A 24,423-nucleotide genomic window follows, 5' to 3' on the forward strand; every position below is an offset into this window, starting at 1 on the left:
ACTCTTGCCATCTTTCATAGTTTTTCTAATCATCATTTGCTTCTTGAAATCGCTGTTTGCAGAGAACTTCAGTATTTTCTTCCTTTGCTTCTTTATATCATAAACAGTTGATGAACTAATACTGTAGATATCACACAGCTTACGCACTAAAACACCATGGTCCATTTTTTTCAACAGTTCTACTTTATCTTGGATTGACATAGACTGGTGTTTATGTTTGACACCATGACTGACACTCATATGTCTTAGAAGCCATAGCTTGGGTTAGATTTAAGCAAAATAAGCTAAGAGTCTCACAGAATTGCAGTATCACCACCAAGTGCAGTGTAAAGAATGTAAATAAGCATGCCCTACACACAACACCATGTGTGGTCGCCCAGTAAACTAGTCAGGTGGCTGTGGTAATTTCAAGTTCCCTCACATAATCTTGTCCAGACTAAAGGAGGTGCCGAACCATTAGTTGCCAGAAATTCGATGGTCAACTGTACTCTACTTTCCACACTAAAAGCAAGCAAGACAAAAGATGGAAATGAAAGACAAAGAGATAGTTGTAACAATAATAACTTAAGAAATGTGTAAAAAAATTTTTTAAATCAGTTTCTAGATGTTGGTGAATTGTGTTAACAATCCAGAAGAGAAAAGGGTCACACAAGCAACACAGCATTCAAAGGATTGGTCAGTCCTAATTGGATGATTATAAAACACTAACCTGAGCAGATCAGTTCAAGCAGTTGTCGAAATCACCAAGCATATGAACTCAGAGCCATTTATTGCTTACAATTATCAAAATACATTCTCCAAATGTAGGTTTCTTCTTTGCATTGGTGGGTCAAAAAACGAGCACAGTTTAGTGGCTTTTAATGTGGGTTAAATAATAACCAGTTCTACTTTACATTTTTATTTAAAGCATTATAATAAATTTTCTAATTCTGTGTATAATTGAGCCACTTGATCAAGTAGTAGTTCCTTTTACCTGCAAAGAAATCCACATCAACAAAACATGATTTAACGTATATGAGGATACAATAACTACTGATAACTGCTAAATATTAAGTTTGAAAACAGTAAAGAGAAGAAAGTTCTCTAGCAACCAAAATCAATCCAACCAATATGCTACTTCCTGCTATCACAAGGTGATATATGAAGAATTTCACATATGTTTGTTTGTTATTTACAAATCTATGCTGGTAGACACTAAACTGTAGATATGCTGTCCTGAAATGTACTAATGTCCTGACTCAGGAGTGTTAAAATGGGCCTAGAGCCATCTTACATCCACTTTGTTAGCAATGCTAGTCTTAATTTCTGTCTCATTAAAACTAAGTCATCAATCTAATCTTAACATCTCTTTACATGCATCATATATTTTTTTCTCCTCTTCTGTTACCTATTCTTTCCTTACTATGAAGCACTAAATATTAAAAGGAACTACAGGTGGGAGCACGCCTGTTGGGGAAAGGGTTTGGAGGAGGGAGGTGTATAATATAGTTCTTATATTCATAATCATTGTTATCTCTTTTTTACATCTTTTCATTTTGCCCCAACAAGAAGGCAGCAGATGGAAGAATGCTTCTCTATTTTTCTAAACCTTTTCAATGTTTCACAAAATGCCTGGCCTTGATTAGGACTTTTCTATCGGAGTGGATATTTTACAAAAAAATGTATCCTTTCTTTGATAAACATTACCTTTTGTAAAACAAGTATCTTATTCCATCTAAAGCTTAATACATGCAACCCTCCTTTGAATAATTCTTTATTTCCAGACTATTTGGTCATTCATTCACTCACCTAAGTCCAAAGCAAATTAACTCTTTAAATGAATATATCATCATCAACTTATATGATTCTTAATTGTGTAATTCAATCTCCAAAGTAAATAATAATTCTAATGGTTTTTATCATAATCATTTCATCATAAACACAAGTGCATCATAAAATTCTAATTCCTAAGAAGAAACTATAAACATATTATGGTACTTACCAACTCTTACTAGAGTGATCCCATTAGGGAGTATGTGTGCTTCAGGAATAAGGATCAGGTCTGGATTGCTGACACGGGAGAGATTTATGTACAAACCTCCAGACTCGATGATGCGACGACCATTTCCTGAATATAATGAAGAGACTGATTGTTGCCTTTATTAACAGTAAACATATGTATATAACTATGCCAACTGCATCTAAACTGAATCTAGATATGCAGCACCTATTTTCAAGTGGAAAAATTCAGGTGTAACCAGCCATTGTTGATGGTGAGGACAGTGAGTACAAGAGAATAACAATGAGTACATTCATATCATTCAATGTGACATTTTAAGGGATGAAATACATACTACAAAAGTCAATTTCAAAATAACACCAGTAAATGGATCTTGTACCACTCTCAGTATCCACAATAGCTGTTATCAATTACACAATCAGAAGTAAATGTTTTTAGGTGTATGTTGCTTATCTTATGAGCACCATTTTAAAATTCAAATCACACATCTTTTTGACTATTATGTACATAACATACTTTCATCAAAACATCCAGCCTTTAGCGCCATATCGAGAACTGAAATTCCTGGCTCCAGGAGGAGTTTGGCAGAGGAGGCAGCTTTGACAACTGCCTCAATTTCATTCACTGTCATTTCAGCAAGGACTTCAGGTCGGTTGCCATAGAAAGCCTCAGTTGTACGTTGTGCAGATACTAAACCATCTCCTGCCAAAAAAACAACCAAATAATATCTGTTTTATGTTATCATACATATAGTAATAGCAACTTAACATACAAATTAACAAATATCCTAATGCAATCAGAAAGAATGATATAAGCAGGAAAAGACATTCTGACATGAGAAAAAAGGGAGACAGACAAGGAGTATGTCACTAACACCTGCACAAAAACAGAGTGTAATATGTTAGTGTAGTGATTTATCACTTAAACAGGCCCAGGTTTGACTCCTTGATGAGGCAGTTGGCTCATAACCAAACCAGCTATTCATCCAACCCTTTGGGGTAGGTTGATATATGGGAACCATATGTAAACTGTGGTATGTAGATATATCTCATCTCTAAAACATTACATATAACAATTCAACATATCACAATATTTCTCATGTCAAAGGTGCAGTTTCCATACTGAAGACATTGGACACTTACTCCTTAAATGCCTTGAGCTTACCTCGCACAAAAATATACATAACATCACGTCACTCATTGAAATGTGGCCCTACTTAGTGGATGTGGTTGGCTTTCTGAATACTGTGTGAGCTCCATAAAAGGGGCTTCTGGGGCACAAAGGTAAAGATGTGTGTGTGTGTGTGTGTGTGTGTGTGTGTGTGTGTGTGTGTGTGTGTGTGAGGCCTTTCTTGATCTGTTTCCTGGCAATACTTCACTGAAGTGGGGGACAATGATTGGGTGTGGGAGATTTTTTTTTTTTTTTTTATACTTTGTCGCTGTCTCCCGCGTTTGCGAGGTAGCGCAAGGAAACAGACGAAAGAAATGGCCCAACCCCCCCCCATACACATGTACATACACACATCCACACACGCAAATATACATACCTACACAGCTTTCCATGGTTCACCCCGGACGCTTCACATGCCTTGATTCAATCCACTGACAGCACGTCAACCCCTGTATACCACATCGCTCCAATTCACTCTATTTCTTGCCCTCCTTTCACCCTCCTGCATGTTCAGGCCCCGATCACACAAAATCCTTTTCACTCCATCTTTCCACCTCCAATTTGGTCTCCCTCTTCTCCTCGTTCCCTCCACCTCCGACACATATATCCTCTTGGTCAATCTTTCCTCACTCATTCTCTCCATGTGCCCAAACCATTTCAAAACACCCTCTTCTGCTCTCTCAACCACGCTCTTTTTATTTCCACACATCTCTCTTACCCTTACGTTACTTACTCGATCAAACCACCTCACACCACACATTGTCCTCAAACATCTCATTTCCAGCACATCCATCCTCCTGCGCACAACTCTATCCATAGCCCACGCCTCGCAACCATACAACATTGTTGGAACCACTATTCCTTCAAACATACCCATTTTTGCTTTCCGGGATAATGTTCTCGACTTCCACACATTTTTCAAGGCTCCCAAAATTTTCGCCCCCTCCCCCACCCTATGATCCACTTCCGCTTCCATGGTTCCATCCGCTGACAGATCCACTCCCAGATATCTAAAACACTTCACTTCCTCCAGTTTTTCTCCATTCAAACTCACCTCCCAATTGACTTGACCCTCAACCCTACTGTACCTAATAACCTTGCTCTTATTCACATTTACTCTTAACTTTCTTCTTCCACACACTTTACCAAACTCCGTCACCAGCTTCTGCAGTTTCTCACATGAATCCGCCACCAGCGCTGTATCATCAGCGAACAACAACTGACTCACTTCCCAAGCTCTCTCATCCCCAACAGACTTCATACTTGCCCCTCTTTCCAAAACTCTTGCATTTACCTCCCTAACAACCCCATCCATAAACAAATTAAACAACCATGGAGACATCACACACCCCTGCCGCAAACCTACATTCACTGAGAACCAATCACTTTCCTCTCTTCCTACACGTACACATGCCTTACATCCTCGATAAAAACTTTTCACTGCTTCTAACAACTTGCCTCCCACACCATATATTCTTAATACCTTCCACAGAGCATCTCTATCAACTCTATCATATGCCTTCTCCAGATCCATAAATGCTACATACAAATCCATTTGCTTTTCTAAGTATTTCTCACATACATTCTTCAAAGCAAACACCTGATCTACACATCCTCTACCACTTCTGAAACCACACTGCTCTTCCCCAATCTGATGCTCTGTACATGCCTTCACCCTCTCAATCAATACCCTCCCATATAATTTACCAGGAATACTCAACAAACTTATACCTCTGTAATTTGAGCACTCACTCTTATCCCCTTTGCCTTTGTACAATGGCACTATGCACGCATTCCGCCAATCCTCAGGCACCTCACCATGAGTCATACATACATTAAATAACCTTACCAACCAGTCAACAATACAGTCACCCCCTTTTTTAATAAATTCCACTGCAATACCATCCAAACCTGCTGCCTTGCCGGCTTTCATCTTCCGCAAAGCTTTTACTACCTCTTCTCTGTTTACCAAATCATTTTCCCTAACCCTCTCACTTTGCACACCACCTCGACCCAAACACCCTATATCTGCCACTCTGTCATCAGACACATTCAACAAACCTTCAAAATACTCATTCCATCTCCTTCTCACATCACCACTACTTGTTATCACCTCCCCATTTACGCCCTTCACTGAAGTTCCCCTTTGCTCCCTTGTCTTACGCACCCTATTTACCTCCTTCCAGAACATCTTTTTATTCTCCCTAAAATTTACTGATAGTCTCTCACCCCAACTCTCATTTGCCCTTTTTTTCACCTCTTGCACCTTTCTCTTGACCTCCTGTCTCTTTCTTTTATACTTCTCCCACTCAATTGCATTTTTTCCCTGCAAAAATCGTCCAAATGCCTCTCTCTTCTCTTTCACTAGTACTCTTACTTCTTCATCCCACCACTCACTACCCTTTCTAAACAGCCCACCTCCCACTCTTCTCATGCCACAAGCATCTTTTGCGCAATCCATCACTGATTCCCTAAATACATCCCATTCCTCCCCCACTCCCCTTACTTCCATTGTTCTCACCTTTTTCCATTCTGTACACAGTCTCTCCAGATACTTCTTCACACAGGTCTCCTTCCCAAGCTCACTTACTCTCACCACCTTCTTCACCCCAACATTCACTCTTCTTTTCTGAAAACCCATACTAATCTTCACCTTAGCCTCCACAAGATAATGATCAGACATCCCTCCAGTTGCACCTCTCAGCACATTGACATCCAAAAGTCTCTCTTTCGCACGCCTGTCAATTAACACGTAATCCAATAACGCTCTCTGGCCATCTCTCCTACTTACATAAGTGGGAGATAAGATAATGTATATACTATAATTTTCTCTTTTCAGGCATTTGTGCTGTTTCCTTTGGGGCAAAGTTTTGTCAGGAATGGATGATGGCAAGCAAGTATGAATTGTTCATGAGTATATATGTTTATCTAAACATATGTGTGTACATATGTATATGGATGTATATATATTTGTATGTATGACTCATGGTGAGGTGCCTGAGGATTGGCGGAATGCGTGCATAGTGCCATTGTACAAAGGCAAAGGGGATAAGAGTGAGTGCTCAAATTACAGAGGTATAAGTTTGTTGAGTATTCCTGGTAAATTATATGGGAGGGTATTGATTGAGAGGGTGAAGGCATGTACAGAGCATCAGATTGGGGAAGAGCAGTGTGGTTTCAGAAGTGGTAGAGGATGTGTGGATCAGGTGTTTGCTTTGAAGAATGTATGTGAGAAATACTTAGAAAAGCAAATGGATTTGTATGTAGCATTTATGGATCTGGAGAAGGCATATGATAGAGTTGATAGAGATGCTCTGTGGAAGGTATTAAGAATATATGGTGTGGGAGGAAAGTTGTTAGAAGCAGTGAAAAGTTTTTATCGAGGATGTAAGGCATGTGTATGTGTAGGAAGAGAGGAAAGTGATTGGTTCTCGGTGAATGTAGGTTTGCGGCAAGGGTGTGTGATGTCTCCATGGTTGTTTAATTTGTTTATGGATGGGGTTGTTAGGGAGGTAAATGCAAGAGTTTTGGAAAGAGGGGCAAGTATGAAGTCTGTTGGGGATGAGAGAGCTTGGGAAGTGAATCAGTTGTTGTTCGCTGATGATACAGTGCTGGTGGCTGATTCATGTGAGAAACTGCAGAAGCTGGTGACTGAGTTTGGTAAAGTGTGTGGAAGAAGAAAGTTAGGAGTAAATGTGAATAAGAGCAAGGTTATTAGGTACAGTAGGGTTGAGGGTCAAGTCAATTGGGAGGTGAGTTTGAATGGAGAAAAACTGGAGGAAGTGAAGTGTTTTAGATATCTGGGAGTGGATCTGGCAGCGGATGGAACCATGGAAGCGGAAGTGGATCATAGGGTGGGGGAGGGAGCGAAAATTCTGGGGGCCTTGAAGAATGTGTGGAAGTCGAGAACATTATCTCGGAAAGCAAAAATGGGTATGTTTCAAGGAATAGTGGTTCCAACAATGTTGTATGGTTGCGAGGCATGGGCTATGGATAGAGTTGTGCGCAGGAGGATGGATGTGCTGGAAATGAGATGTTTGAGGACAATGTGTGGTGTGAGGTGGTTTGATCGAGTGAGTAACATAAGGGTAAGAGAGATGTGTGGAAATAAAAAGAGCGTGGTTGAGAGAGCAGAAGAGGGTGTTTTGAAGTGGTTTGGGCACATGGAGAGAATGAGTGAGGAAAGATTGACCAAGAGGATATACGTGTCGGAGGTGGAGGGAACAAGGAGAAGAGGGAGACCAAATTGGAGGTGGAAAGATGGAGTGAAAAAGATTTTGTGTGATCGGGGCCTGAACATGCAGGAGGGTGAAAGGAGGGCAAGGAATAGAGTGAATTGTATCGATGTGGTATACCGGGGTTGACGTGCTGTCAGTGGATTGAATCAGGGCATGTGAAGCGTCTGGGGTAAACCATGGAAAGCTGTGTAGGTATGTATATTTGCGTGTGTGGACGTATGTATATACATGTGTATGGGGGGGGGGTTGGGCCATTTCTTTTGTCTGTTTCCTTGCGCTACCTCGCAAACGCGGGAGACAGCGACAAAGTATAATAAATATAAATAAATATAAGTGTATATGTACATGTGTGTGTGTATGTGCATATATAAGTAACATGAGAAGATGAGCTTTTCTTCATCTGTTTCCTGGTGCTGCCTTGCTAACACTGGAAACAATGATCAAGTTTGAAAAAAATATATGTATCCCTGAGGTAGAGGAGAAAGAATTCTAACTCTGTATTCCCTATTTGTTGTAGAAGGTGACTAAAGGGGTAGAAATAGGGGGACTGGAAACCCTCCCCATCTTGTATTTCAATTTCTGAAAGAGGATATAGAAGAAGGAGCCAGCTGGGGAGTGTTCATCCTTCTCAAAGGCTCAGACTTGGGTGTCTGAATGTAAGTGAAGGTAACCAAGATGAGAAAAGAGGGGAAAAAGGTAGTATGTCTGCAAAAGGCAACCAATATGTTCTAACTCTGAGTGAAACAAAGCTCAAGGGTAAAAGAGAGGAATGGTTTGGAAATATCTTAAGAGCAAAGTCAGGGGTTAGTGAAAAGATGAGAGCTAAGGAAGGAGTAGCACTACTGAAGCAGGAGTTGTGACAGTGTGCGGCAGAGTGTAAGGAAGTTAATTCTAGAGTGATGAGGGTAAAACTGAAAGTGAGTGGCAAGAGATGGGTAATTATTGGTGCTTATGCACTTGGCCACAAGAAGAAAGATCATGAAAGGCAAGTGTTTTGGGAACCAGTGAGTATGTGTCAGCAGTTTTGATGGGTGCTTTCAATGCAAAGGTAAGTAATATGACAGCTGAGGGTATAATTTGGGTTTACGGGTTATTCAGTGTTATGAATGGAAATGGAGAAGAGCTTGGGGAGTTGTGTGCCAAAAAAGACTGATGATTGGAAATACCTGGTTTAAAAAGAGGAATATACACAAGTATATGTATGTTTGGAAATACCTGGTTTAAAAAGAGGAATATACACAAGTATATGTATGTTTGGAAATACCTGGTTTAAAAAGAGGAATATACACAAGTATATGTATGTAAGTAGGAGAGATGGTCACTGGGTATTATCATATTACATATTAATTGATATGCATGTAAAAGAGGGACTTTTGGATGTAAATATTCTGAGAGAGACAGCTGGTGGGAAGTCTGATCATTATCTTGTGGAAACAAGGGTGGAAATCTTTCGAGGTTTTTGAAATAGAAGAAACAATGTTGAGGAGAAGAGAGTGGCGAGAGTAAGTGAGCTTGAAATGAAAACTTCTGTGAAGAGATATCAGGAGAGACTGACTGTAGAATGCCAGAAGGTGAGTAAATGAAGCGAGGGGAGTAGATGAGGAATGGGAGGTATTTAGGGAAGGAGTGATGGCATGTGCAAGAGATGCATGTGGCATGCAAAAGGTGGAAGGTATGCAGATCAGAAAGGGTAGTCAGTGGTGGGATGAAGAACTAATGCTGCAGGTGAAAGAGAAAAGAGAAGTGTTTGGGTGGTACTTACAGGGAAGGAGTGCAAATGATTGGAAGGTGTATAAAAGAAAGCGAGAGCAGGTCAAAAGGAAGGTATGTGGGTTGAAAAAGAGGGTATACAACAATGTTGTATGGTTGCGAGGCATGGGCTATGGATAGAGTTGTGTGCAGGAGGGTGGATGTGCTGGAAATGAGATGTTTGAGGACAATATGTGGTGTGACGTGGTTTGATTGAGTAAGTAATGTAAGGGTAAGAGAGATGTGTGGAAATAAAAAGAGCATGGTTGAGAGAGCAGAAGAGGGTGTTTTGAAATGGTTTGGGCACATGGAGAGAATGAGTGAGGAAAGATTGACCAAGAGGATATATGTGTTGGAGGTGGAGGGAATGAGGAGAAGTGGGAGACCAAATTGGAGGTGGAAAGATGGAGTGAAAAAGATTTTGAGTGACTGGGGCCTGAACATGCAGGAGGGTGAAAGGCGGGCAAGGAATAGAGTGAATTGGATCGATGTGGTATACCGGGGTCGACGTGCTGTCAATGGATTGAATCAGGGCATATGAAGCGTCTGGGGTAAACCATGGAAAGTTCTGTGGGGCCTGGATGTGGAAAGGGAGCTGTGGTTTCAGGCATTATTACATGACAGCTAGAGACCGAGTGTGAATGAATGGGGCCTTTGTTGTCTTTTCCTAGCACTACCTCGCACACATGAGGGGGGAGGGGGATGTTATTCCATGTGTGGCGAGGTGGCGATGGGAATAAATAAAGGCAGACAGTATGAATTATGTACATGTTTTTATATGTTTATGTCTGTGTGTGTGTATATATGTGTACATTGAGATGTATAGGTATGTATATTTGCGTGTGTGGACGTGTATGTATATACATGTGTATGGGGGTGGGTTGGGCCATTTCTTTCGTCTGTTTCCTTGCGCTACCTCGCAAATGCGGGAGACAGCGACAAAGAAAAAAAAAAATAAGAATTGGGCTGAGATAGTATCATTAAACTTTAAGAAGTATAAAGAGAAGTTTTGAAATGGGTGCATAATGTGGGAAAGACAAGAGAACAAATGGGAACACTGGTGAAGAGGGCAAAAGGGGAAATGATAACAGGTAATGATGATGTGAGGAGATGGGGTGAATATTTTGAAAGACTGTTGAATGTAGTTGATGATAGAGAGGTATTTTGGCTGGGGTAGTATGCGAAGTGAGAGAGTTATGGAGAGTGATTTGGTGATGAGAGAAGAGATGGTTAAAGCCTTGTATAAGAGGAAATGCAACAAGGTGGCTGGAGTAAATGGTATTGCAGTTGAATTTATGAAGAAAGGGGGTGACTGTGTTGTTGACTAGTTGGTAAGGATATTCAATATTTTTTTTTTTTTTTTTTTTTTATACTTTGTCGCTGTCTCCCGCGTTTGTGAGGTAGCGCAAGGAAACAGACGAAAGAAATGGCCCAACCCCCCCCACACACATGTATATACATACGTCCACACACGCAAATATACATACCTACACAGCTTTCCGTGGCTTACCCCAGACGCTTCACATGCCTTGATTCAATCCACTGACAGCACGTCAACCCCGGTATACCACATCGCTCCAATTCACTCTATTCCTTGCCCTCCTTTCACCCTCCTGCATGTTCAGGCCCCGATCACACAAAATCTTTTTCACTCCATCTTTCCACCTCCAATTTGGTCTCCCTCTTCTCCTTGTTCCCTCCACCTCCGACACATATATCCTCTTGGTCAATCTTTCCTCACTCATCCTCTCCATGTGCCCAAACCACTTCAAAACACCCTCTTCTGCTCTCTCAATCATGCTCTTTTTATTTCCACACATCTCTCTTACCCTTACGTTACTCACTCGATCAAACCACCTCACACCACACATTGTCCTCAAACATCTCATTTCCAGCACATCCATCCTCCTGCGCACAACTCTATCCATAGCCCACGCCTCGCAACCATACAACATTGTTGGAACCACTATTCCTTCAAACACACCCATTTTTGCTTTCCGAGATAATGTTCTCGACTTCCACACATTCTTCAAGGCCCCCAGAATTTTCGCCCCCTCCCCCACCCTATATATGTATGTATTATACTACAATGCCTGAGGATTGGTGGAATGCATGTACAGTGCCACTGTATAAAGGCAAGGGGGATAAAGTTTATAAGTATGTAGAGAATACCTGGTAAGTTGTATGTAAGGGAAAGCATTGATTGAAAGGGTTGAAGGCATGTACAGAGCATCAGATTGGGGAGGAGCAGTGTGGTTTCAAAAGTGGTATAGGATGTGTGAATCAGGTGTTTGCTTTAAAGAATGCACATGAGAAACACAGAAATAGTTTATTTGTATGTGGCATGTACAGATCTGGAGAAAGAATATGATAGTGTTAATAGAGATGTATTGTGGAAGGTCTCAAGGATATACAGAGTGGTCAATAAGCTGTTAAAAGCAGTGAGAAGTTTTTATTAAGGGTTGAAGGATTGTGTATGAGTGTGAAGAAAGGAGAGTGAATGATTCCAAGAGAAGGTTGGTCTGCGGCAGGGGTGTGTGATATCACCATAGCTGTTTAATTTGTATATGAATGGGTAGGTGAGAGTAAATGTGTGAGTCTTGGAGAGAGGGGCAAGTATGCAGTCTGTGGGGGATGATTGGGCCTGGAAATTGAGTAAGTTGTTGCTTGCTGATGATACAACACTGGTGGCAGATTCTGATGAGAAACTGGAGAAGTTGGTGACTGAATTTGGAAGAATATGTGAAAGGAAAATTTGAAAGTAAATGTGAATAAAAGCAAGGTTATCAGGTTTTGCAGAGTTGAGGGACAAGCTGAGATGTATGTTTTAATGCAGAAAATTTTAGAGAGTGAAGTGTTTTAGATATCAGGGAGAGGACAACGAAGCAAATGGAACTATGGAAGCAGAAGTGTCATAGGGCAGGGTAGGGGCTGAAGGTTCTGGGTGCTGGAAAATGTTGAAAGAGAAAACATTATCTGGTACGGCAAAAATGGGTATGTATAAACGAATATTAGTTTCAATAATATTACATGGGTGTGAGGCATGAGCTATAGATAGGGTTGTATTGACGAGGGTGGATGTGTTTGGAATGAAATGTTTGAGGACAATATGGATGGAAGGTGCTTTGATCAAGTAAGTAATGAAAGAGAGGAGAGATGTGTGGTCGAGAAGCTGGTGACTGAATTTGGAAGAATATGTGAAAGGAAAATTTGAAAGTGAATGTGAATAAAATCAAGGTCATCAGGTTTTGCAGAGTTGAGGGACAAGCTGGGATGTATGTTTTAATGCAGAAAATTTTAGAGAGTGAAGCATTTTAGATATCAGGGAGAGGACATTGAAGCAAATGGAACTATGGAAGCAGAAGTGTCATAGGGTGGGGTAGGGGCTGAAGGTTCTGGGAGTGCTGGAAAATGTTGAAAGAGAAAACATTATCTGGTACAGCAAAAATGGGTATGTATAAAGGAATATTAGTTTCAACAATATTACATGGGTGTGAGGCATGAGCTATAGGTAGGGTTGTATGGAGGAGGGTGGATGTGTTTGGAATGAAATGTTTGAGGACAATATGGATGGAAGGTGCTTTGATCAATAAGTAATGAAAGGGAAGAGAGACGTGTGGTAATAAAAAAAGAGTATGATCGAGAGAGCAGAAGATGATGGGCTGAAATGGTTTGGACATGTAGAGAGAATGAGTGAGGTAAGGCTGACAAAGATTATATATGTGATTGGAGAATGGGGATACCAAATTGGAGATAGATGGATGGAGTGAAAAAGATTTTGAACAATCAGGGCCTGAACATGCAGGAGGGTGAAAAGCATGCATGGAATGGAGTGAATTGGAGCAATGTGGTATACAGGGGTCAACATGCTGTCAAAGGACTGAACCAGGGCATCTGAAATATTTGGGGTATACCATGGTGTGTTCTGTGGGACAGGATAAGGATTGGGAGCTGTGGTTTCGGTGCATTGTACATGACAGCTTGAGAATGGATGAGAGCAGATGTGGCTCTTCTTCATCTATTCCTGGTGCTACCTTGGTAATGCGGGAGGCAGTGATCAATATGAAGAAAGGGAAGAAGTATATGTGTGTATGTACACATAAGTGTGTGTGTGTGTGTGTGTGTGTATGTGTGTGCATATGTGTGTACATATATGAAGGTGAAATTGCTCCTCAGTAGGAGTTCATATAATTTCATTTAACATGTATTTTTCTATACATGTAGCATGACATGATTTGTGGAGACAATCCACCTCATCAAGTGCCAATATCTAATAAAGTTATCTAAATCTCAACATCACCCCACAAGTACCATGTGATGTCTAACAACATAGACAACACAATGGCCTGACCAACAATAACCATCAAAAGGGAGAGTGATTAGGGGGGTTACATGGCGGGGTATGTCTTGGATAAGATGAGTCTTGGACCACTTATTTTTTTCTTTTTTGTCAGTCTCATAATGATATGATTAATGATAGAATGAAGGCAGCAAGTATGAATATGTACATGTGTATATATGTATATATGTGTGTGTATATATATATGCATAAATTGAAATGTATGAGTATGTTTATGTGTGTGTATGGGTGTTTATGTAGTTTTTTTATTATACTTTGTCGCTTTCTCCCGCGTTAGCAAGGTAGCGCAAGGAAACAGACGAAAGAATGGCCCAACCCACCCACATACACATGCATGTACATAAATGCCCACACACGCACATACACATGCCTATACATTTCAACACATACATACATATACATACACAGACATATACATATATACACATGTACCTTTTCATACATGCTGCCTTCATCCATTACTGCCGCCACCCTGCCACACATGAAATGGCAATCCCCCCCGTATTCATGCGACATAGCGCTAGGAAAAGACAACAAAGGCCACAGCCGTTCACACCAAGTCTCTAGCTGTCATGTGTAATGTACCAAAATCACAGCACCCTTTCCACATCCAGGCCCCACAAAACTTTCCATGATATACCCCAGATGCTTCACATGCCCTGGTTCAATCCATTGACAGCACGTCGGCCCTGATATACCACATCATTCCAATTCACTCTATTCCTTGCACACCTTTCACCCTCCGGTATGTTCAGGCCCCAATTGCTCAAAATCTTTTTCACTTCATCCTTCTACCTCCAATTTGGTCTCCCACTTCTCGTTCCCTCCACCTCTGACACATATATCCTCTTTGTCAATCTTTCCTCACTCATTCTCTCCATGTGACCAAACCATTTCAATACACCCTCTTCTGCTCTTTCAACCACACTCTTTTTATTACCACACATCTCTTTTATCCTTTCGTTACTTACCCGATCAAACCACCTCACACCACATACTGTCCTCAAATATCTCATTTCTAACACATCCACCCTCCTCTGCACAACCCTATCTATAGCTCATGCCTCACAACCATATAACATTGTTGGAACCACTGTTCTTTCAAAGATACCCATTTTTGCTCTCTGAGATAATGTTCTTGCCTTCCACATTCTTCAACGCTCCCAGAACCTTCGCCCCCTACCCCACCCTGTGATTCACTTCTGCTTCCATGGTTTCATATGCTGACAAATCCACTCATTGATATCTAAAACACTTTACTTCTTCCACATTTTATCCATTCAAACTTACCTCCAAATTTATTTGTCCCTCAACCCTAATAAACCTAATAACCTTGCTCTTATTCACATTTACTCTCAGCTTTCTTCTTTCACACACTTAGCCAAACTCAGTCACCAACTTCTGCAGTTTATCACCGGAGTCAGCTACCAGTGCTGTATCATAAGCGAACAACAACTGACTCACTTCCCAAGCCCTCTCATCCACAACAGACTGCATACTTGCCCCTCTCTCCAAAACTCTTGCATTCATCTACCTAACAGCCCCATCCATAAACAAATTGAACAACCATGGAGACATCACTCACCCCTGCTGCAAACCAACATTCACTGAGAACATCTTAAATCTTGACAAAAACTTTTCACTGCTTCTAGCAACTTACCTCACACATCATATATTATCAATACCTTCAACAGAGCATCTCTATCAGCTCTATCATATGCCTTCTCCAGATCCATAAATGCTACATACAAATCCATTTCCTTGTCTAAGTATTTCTCACATACATTCTTCAAAGCAAACACCTGTTCCACACATCCTCTACCACTTCTGAAACCACACTGCTCTTCCCCCAGTCTGCTCTGTATATGCTTTCACCCTCAATCAATACCCTCCCATATAATTTACCAGGAATACTCAACAAACTTATACCTCTGTAATTTGAGCACTCACCTTTATCCCCTTTATTTTTGTACAAAAGCACTATGCATGCATTCTGCCAATCCTCAGCCACTTCACCATGAGTCATATATACATCAGATATTCTTACCAACCAGTCAACAATACAGTCACCCCCTTTTTAATAAATTCCACTGCAATACCATCCAAATCCGCTGCCTTGCCAGCTTTCATCTTCTGCAAAGCTTTTACTACCTCTTCTCTGTCTGACAAATCATTCTCCCTAACCCTCTTACTTCACATACCACCTCGACCAAAACACCCTATATCTTTGAAATACTCACTCCATCTCCTTCTCACATCACCACTACTTGTTATCACCTCCCCATTAGCCCCTTCACCGATGTTCCCATTTGTTCTCTTGTCTTACACTTTATTTACCTCCTTCCAAAACATCTTTTTATTCTCCCTGAAATTTAATGATACTCTCTCACCCCAACTCTCATTTGCCCTCTTTTTCACCTCTTACAACTTTCTCTTGACCTCCTGCCTCTTTCTTCTATACATCTCCCGGTCATTTGCGCTATTTCCCAGCAAAAATCGTCCAAATGAATCTCTGATAATCTTAAGTCTTCATCCGACCACTCACCACCCTTTCTAATCAACCCACCTCCCACGCTTCTCATGCCACAAGCATCTTTTGTGCAAGCCATCACTACTTCCCTAAACACATCCAAATCCTCCCCACTCCCCTTACGTCCTTTGCTCTCACCTTTTTCCATTCTGCACTTACTCTCTCCTGATACTTCCTCACACAATTCTCCTTCCCAAGCTCACTTACTCTCACCACTCTCTTCACCCCAACATTCTCTCTTCTTTTCTGAAAACCTCTACAAATCTTCACCTTCTCCTCCACAAGATAATGATCAGACATCCCTCCAGTTGCACCTCTCAGCACATTAACATTCAAAATTCTCTCTTTCGCGCGCCTATCAATTAACACGTAATCCAATAACGCTCTCTGGCCATCTCTTCTACTTACATACGTATACTTATGTATATCTCGCTTTTTAAACCAGGTATTCCCAATCATCAGTCCTTTTTCAGCACATAAATCTACAAGCTCTTCACCATTTTCATTTACAACAATGAACACCCCATGTACACCAATTATTCCCTCAACTGCCACATCACTCACCTTTCCATTCAAATCATCCATCACTATAACCCGGTCTTGTGCATCAAAACTACTAACACACTCACTCAGCTGCTCTCAAAACACTTGCATCTCATGATTCTTCTCATGCCCAGGTGCATATGCACCAATAATCACCCATCTCTCTCCATCCACTTTCAGTTTTACCCATATCAATTTAGAGTTTACTTTCTTACACTCTATCACATACTCCCACCACTCCTGCTTCAGGAGTAGTGCTACTCCTTCCCTAGCTCTTGTCCTCTCACTAACCCCTGACTTTACACCCAAGACATTCCCAAACCACTCTTCCCTTTTACCCTTGAGCTTCGTTTCACTCAGACCCGAAACATCCAGGTTCCTTTCCTCAAACATACTACCTATCTCCCCTCTTTTCTCATCTTGGTTACATCCACACACATTTAGACACCACAACCTGGGCCTTCGAAGAGGATGAGGACTCCCCACGGGACCCTTTCTTCTGTTTCCCCTTTTAGAAAGCTAAAATCCAAGGAGGGGATGGTTTCTAGCCCCCGCTCCTCTCCCTTTTAGGCGCCTTCTATAACACGTGAGGAATACATGGGAAGTATTCTTTCTCCCCTATCCCCAGGGATATATATATATATATATATATATATATATATATATATATATATATATATATATATATATATATATATATATATATATATATCTGTTTCCCATTTTAGAAAGTTAATACAAGGAGGGGAGGATTTCCGGCCCCCCGCTCCCGTCCCCTCTAGTCGCTTTCTACGACACGCGAGGAATACGTGGGAAGTATTCTTTCACCCCTATCCCCAGGGATAATATACATATATGTACACACACACACACACACACACACACACACACACACACACACGCACACACACACACACATACATATATATACATATGAAAAATGTAAGAAACAATTTAGAAAACAAACTTTTAGCTTGAAATGAATGAAAAAATGAACGTCACATAATGGTTCAACCTCTGGCTATGGAAAAGGAAAGTGTACAATTTATTCACACAAACGTCAATAGCGGTTCAACCTCTGGCTATGGAAAAGGAAAGTGTACAATTTATTCACACAAACGTCAATAGCAGTTCTCATCGATATCACCACTGAATCAATAAGCTTCAATGTCTAAGCTACAGTTTTCTCCAACTTCACTATTTTCTTGTCAAAACACCATGCATGAAAACTATCACTCCAGTAACACAACTATAAACATTTACTTCCCCTTTAAAAAGTTCTGGGGAAGTCTGTCTCGATACACTGCGGCGAGGCGACGCGACGCTGACACAATCACTGTCACAATATCACTTCTGCCTCCTTCCAAGCGTTGTTTCAGGGAATAATTCCGGGTTGCTGAAAGTGCCGCATAGGCTGGCACGATAGCCCGGGCCACATCGAAGACGTTATGAGCTCGGCCGTTGTCCACAGATTCGAACGCAGCGTCGAGTCTCCTAGGATCTCTCCTCAGTGCCATCCTCCTGGATAATTGATGTTCTGCCTCGTATAACCCTCATCCGGTACTTTTGGATTCCACTAATGGCCGCCTGCCTGCCTGCCTTCTGAGACGCGGTATACCACATCGCTCCAATTCACTCTGTTCTTTGCCCTCCTTTCACCCTCCTGCATGTTCAGGCCCCGATCACACAAAATCTTTTTCACTCCATCTTTCCACCTCCAATTTGGTCTCCCTCTTCTCCTCGTTCCCTCCACCTCCGACACATATATCCTCTTGGTCAATCTTTCCTCACTCATTCTCTCCATGTGACCAAACCATTTCAAAACACCCTCTTCTGCTCTCTCAACCACGCTCTTTTTATTTCCACACATCTCTCTTACCCTTACGTTACTTACTCGATCAAACCACCTCACACCACACATTGTCCTAAAACATCTCATTTCCAGCACATCTATCCTCCTGCGCACAACTCTATCCATAGTCCACGCCTCGCAACCATACAACATTGTTGGAACCACTATTCCTTCAAACATACTCATTTTTGCTTTCCGAGATAATGTTCTCGACTTCCACACATTCTTCAAGGCTCCCAGAATTTTCGCCCCCTCCCCCACCCTATGATCCGCTTCCGCTTCCATGGTTCCATCCGCTGCCAGATCCACTCCCAGATATCTAAAACACTTCACTTCCTCCAGTTTTTCTCCATTCAAACTCACCTCCCAATTGAATTGACCCTCAACCCTACTGTACCTAATAACCTTGCTCTTATTCACATTTACTCTTAACTCTCTTCTTTCACACACTTTACCAAACTCAGTCACCAGCTTCTGCAGTTTCTCACATGAATCAGCCACCAGCGCTGTATCATCAGCGAACAACAACTGACTCACTTCCCAAGCTCTCTCATCCCCAACAGACTTCATACTTGCCCCTCTTTCCAAAACTCTTGCATTCACCTCCCTAACAACCCCATCCATAAACAAATTAAACAACCATGGAGACATCACACACCCCTGCCGCAAACCTACATTCACTGAGAACCAATCACTTTCCTCTCTTCCTACACGTACACATGCCTTACATCCTCGATAAAAACTTTTCACTGCTTCTAACAACTTGCCTCCCACACCATATATTCTTAATACCTTCCACAGAGCATCTCTATCAACTCTATCATATGCCTTCTCCAGATCCATAAATGCTACATACAAATCCATTTGCTTTTCTAAGTATTTCTCACATACATTCTTCAAAGCAAACACCTGATCCACACATCCTCTACCACTTCTGAAACCACACTGCTCTTCCCCAATCTGATGCTCTGTACATGCCTTCACCCTCTCAATCAATACCCTCCCATATATATATATATATATATATATATATATATATATATATATATATATATTTTTTTTTTTTTTTTTTTGTCGCTGTCTCCCGCGTTTGCGAGGTAGCGCAAGGAAACAGACGAAAGAAATGGCCCAACCCACCCCCATACACTTGCCTTGATTCAATCCACTGACAGCACGTCAACCCCGGTATACCACATTGCTCCAATTCACTCTATTCTTTGCCCTCCTTTCACCCTCCTGCATGTTCAGGCCCCGATCACACAAAATCTTTTTCACTCCATCTTTCCACCTCCAATTTGGTCTCCCTCTTCTCCTCGTTCCCTCCACCTCCGACACATATATCCTCTTGGTCAATCTTTCCTCACTCATTCTCTCCATGTGACCAAACCATTTCAAAACACCCTCTTCTGCTCTCTCAACCACGCTCTTTTTATTTCCACACATCTCTCTTACCCTTACGTTACTTACTCGATCAAACCACCTCACACCACACATTGTCCTCAAACATCTCATTTCCAGCACATCCATCCTCCTGCGCACAACTCTATCCATAGCCCACGCCTCGCAACCATACAACATTGTTGGAACCACTATTCCTTCAAACATACCCATTTTTGCTTTCCGAGATAATGTTCTCGACTTCCACACATTCTTCAAGGCTCCCAGAATTTTCGCCCCCTCCCCCACCCTATGATCCACTTCCGCTTCCATGGTTCCATCCGCTGCCAGATCCACTCCCAGATATCTAAAACACTTCACTTCCTCCAGTTTTTCTCCATTCAAACTCACCTCCCAATTGAATTGACCCTCAACCCTACTGTACCTAATAACCTTGCTCTTATTCACATTTACTCTTAACTTTCTTCTTTCACACACTTTACCAAACTCAGTCACCAGCTTCTGCAGTTTCTCACATGAATCAGCCACCAGCGCTGTATATATATATATATTTTTTTTTTTTCATTATTTTGCTTTGTCGCTGTCTCCCGCGTTTGTGAGGTAGTGCAAGGAAACAGACGAAAGAAATGGCCCAACACACCCCCATACACATGTATATACATACACGTCCACACACGCAAATATACATACCTATACATCTTAATGTACACATATATATACACACACAGACACATACATATATACCCATGCACACAATTCACACTGTCTGCCTTTATTCATTCCCATCGCTACCTCGCCACACATGGAATACCATCCCCCTCCCCCCTCATGTGTGCGATGTAGCGCTAGGAAAATACAACAAAGGCCCCATTCGTTCACACTCAGTCTCTAGCTGTCATACAATAATGCCCGAAACCACAGCTCCCTTTCCACATCCTGGCCCCACACAACTTTCCATGGTTTACCCCAGACGCTTCACATGCCCTGATTCAATCCACTGACAGCACGTCAACCCCGGTATACCACATCGATCCAATTCACTCTATTCCTTGCCCGCCTTTCACCGTCCTGCATGTTCAGGCCCTGATCATTCAAAATCTTTTTCACTCCATCTTTCCACCTCCAATTTGGTCTCCCTCTTCTCCTCGTTCCCTCCACCTCCAACACTTATATCCTCTTGGTCAATCTTTCCTCACTCATTCTCTCCATGTGCCCAAACCATTTCAGAACACCCTCTTCTGCTCTCTCAACCACGCTCTTTTTATTTCCACACATCTCTCTTCCCTTACATTACTTACTCAATCAAACCACCTCACACCACACATTGTCCTCAAACATCTCATTTCCAGTACATCCACCCTCTTGTGCACAACTCTATCCATAGCCCACGCCTTGCAACCATACAACATTGTTGGAACCACCATTCCTTCAAACATACTCATTTTTGCTTTCCGAGATAATGTTCTCGACTTCCACACATTCTTCAAGGCTCCCAGGATTTTCGCCCCCTCCCCCACCCTATGATTCACTTCCACTTCCATGGTTCCATCTGCTGCCAGATCCACTCCCAGATATCTAAAACACTTTACTTCCTCCAGTTTTTCTCCATTCAAACTTACCTCCCAATTGACTTGACCCTCAACCCTACTGTACCTAATAACATTGCTCTTATTCACATTTACTCTTAACTTTCTTCTTTCACACACTTTACCAAACTCAGTCACCAGCTTCTACAGTTTCTCACATGAATCAGCCACCAGCTCTGTATCATCAGCAAACAACAACTGACTCACTTCCCAAGCTCTCTCATTCACAACAGACTTCATACTTGCCCCTCTTTCCAGAACTCTTGCATTCACCTCCCTAACAACCCCATCCATAAACAAATTAAACAACCATGGAGACATCACACACCCCTGCCGCAAACCTACATTCACTGAGAACCAATCACTTTCCTCTCTTCCTACACGTACACATGCCTTACATCCTCGATAAAAACTTTTCACTGCTTCTAACAACTTGCCTCCCACACCATATATTCTTAATACCTTCTACAGAGCATCTCTATCAACTCTATCATATGCCTTCTCCAGATCCATAAATGCTACATACCAATCCATTTGCTTTTCTAAGTATTTCTCACATACATTCTTCAAAGCAAACACCTGATCCACACATCTTCTACCACTTCTGAAAGCACACTGCTCTTCCCCAATCTGATGCTCTGTACATGCCTTCACCCTCTCAATCAATACCCTCCCATATAATTTACCAGGAATACTCAACAAACTTATACCTCTGTAATTTGAGCACTCACTCTTATCCCCTTTGCCTTTGTACAATGGCACTATGCATGCATTTCGGCAATCCTCAGGCACCTCACCATGAGTCATACATACATTAAATAACCTTACCAACCAGTCAACACTACAGTCACCCCCTTTTTTAATAAATTCCACTGCAATACCATCCAAACCTGCTGCCTTGCCGGCTTTCATCTTCCGCAAAGATTTTACTACCTCTTCTCTGTTTACCAAATCATTTTCCCTAACCCTCTCACTTTGCACACCACCTCGACCAAAACACCCTATATCTGCCACTCTATCATCAAACACATTCAACAAACCTTCAAAATACTCACTCCATCTCCTTCTCACATCACCACTACTTGTTATCACCTCCCCATTAGCTTTGAAGGAATAGTAGTTCCAACAATATCATATGGTTATGAGACATGGGGTATAGATAGGGTTGTATGGAGGAGGGTGAATGTATTGGAAATTAAATGTTTGAGGACAATATGTGGTGTGAGGTGGTTTGATCAAGTAAGTAATGAAAGGGTAAGAGAGATATGTGGTCATAAAAAGAGTATGGTTGAGAAAGCAGAAGGGGGTGTGTTAAAATGGTTTGGACATATGGAGAGAATGAGCAAGTAAAGGTTGACAAAGAGGATATATGTGTGTCAGAGATGGAGGGAACAAGGAGAAATGGGAGACCAAATTGGAGGTGGAAGGATGGAGTGAAAATCTTTTTGAGTGATCAGGGCCTGAAGAATCAGGAAGGTGAGAAGTGTGTTAGGAATAGAGTGAATTGGAACAATGTGGTATAATGAGGTGGATGTGCTGTGCCCGATATTCTCTCCTCTTTCTTGAAAACCTGTACAAATCTTCACCTTCACCGCTACAAGACAGTGATCAGACATCCCATCAGCTGCCCATCTCAGCACATTTACATCAAAAAATTGCTCTTTCACATGCCCAACAATGCATCAGCAAGGTAGCGCCAGGGAAACAGACAAAAAAGGCATTACACAAGAGAGCTAGAGAATGGGTGAGAGAAGATGCAGCCATCCTTTATTCAAGGTGACTGGAAGGTTTGAACTTGGTTTATTTCTGTCTGGCATTAGTTAAAAGAGAGATTAAACACTTCTTTTCAGATAGAGATATTTTGTTTCAGGTGAACCACTGTTCCAAATGTGGAATGTAGTGCTGCATGTTTATTGTTGCCACTTTAGTGTTAGGTTTTTGTGATGTGATTGTAAGGCTGTCTGCATATGAAAGAACCTTCATATTGTGGTTTGCTATATGTTTTGTAGGAAAAGACAGACGAGAATTAAAGAAAGAACTGCTTCTTGTGGAAATCCATTGTAGAATTTAAGTCTTTTGTAGGTGAAGCCATTGAGAGTTACTCTTTCTTGGCAGTCAGCGATGAACTATATAAATGTATGAATAAAACATTTCTTTCTTTTCAAGCATGTTTGCTGCATCCCACATTACCAAAATAACAACAGGAACAGAAAGAGAAATGGCCTTACTCACTCACATCCACTCTCTAGTTGCCATGTATAATGCACCAAAACCAGAATCCCTTATCCAAAGTCAGACCCCACAAGCCTTTCCATGGTTTCCCCCAACAGTTTCATATGGCATGGTTCAGTTCACTAAGCATACATTGCCTCACATAAATCATATCACTCCAGTCTGATCAATTGCTTACATGCCTTACATCCCCCTGTATGTTCAGGCCTTGATCTTTCAAAGCAACTTTCAATTTATCCTTTCACTTTCTTGGTTTACCCTTTTCCCTGTTCCTTCCACTTCTGACATGCATACCCTCTTAGTTATCCTTACCTCACTCATCCTTTCCATGTGTTCTAACCATTTCAACGTACCCTCTTCAGCTCTCTTTCATAAATACTTCTCTTACTAAAACACCCCTCACTTACCCAATAATTTCTGATTTTATCAATCCTTCTCACACCACATCCGTCCTCAAACATTTCATTTCCAACACAACTGTCTTAGCCTTGAAATTATGAATAAGGTCCATGTCTCGCATGCATACAGCATGAACACAACTACTACATTATCAAACATACCATCTGTCTTTGCCCTAAAAGACAGTGACCTCTCTTTCCACATATTCCACAATGCACCCAAGACTTGCTCCCACAACCACCCCAAGGCTCATTTCATCTCCCATGGTTCCACCTGCTGCCATATCCACTCCTGGTATTTAAAACACTCAACTTCATCCAGGTTCTCTCCATATAAATTCACACTTCATATAACCTATCTTTTCACT

General features: G+C 41.5%; 1 protein-coding gene across 2 annotated transcripts in view; it reads right to left on the reverse strand.

The window, feature by feature from the left end:
* Positions 1-882: 882 nt before the first annotated feature.
* Positions 883-24,423, reverse strand: part of TyrRS-m (Tyrosine--tRNA ligase, mitochondrial) — a 196,533-nt gene continuing 172,992 nt past the window's right edge. Inside the window, exons 10-12 of one of the 2 annotated variants that reach the window (XM_071673002.1) lie at positions 2,516-2,701; positions 1,982-2,107; positions 883-973 (exon numbers count right to left, since the gene is read on the reverse strand). In XM_071673002.1, coding sequence (XP_071529103.1) covers positions 924-973; positions 1,982-2,107; positions 2,516-2,701 — 362 coding nt within the window. In that variant the 3' untranslated portion in view covers positions 883-923. Of the gene's footprint in view, positions 974-1,981; positions 2,108-2,515; positions 2,702-24,423 lie in introns of those variants that run through there. The other variant, XM_071673004.1, reaches the window with a different exon arrangement.

This window comes from Panulirus ornatus, chromosome 18 (assembly GCF_036320965.1).
Source record: "Panulirus ornatus isolate Po-2019 chromosome 18, ASM3632096v1, whole genome shotgun sequence".
Classification (NCBI taxonomy): domain Eukaryota; kingdom Metazoa; phylum Arthropoda; class Malacostraca; order Decapoda; family Palinuridae; genus Panulirus; species Panulirus ornatus.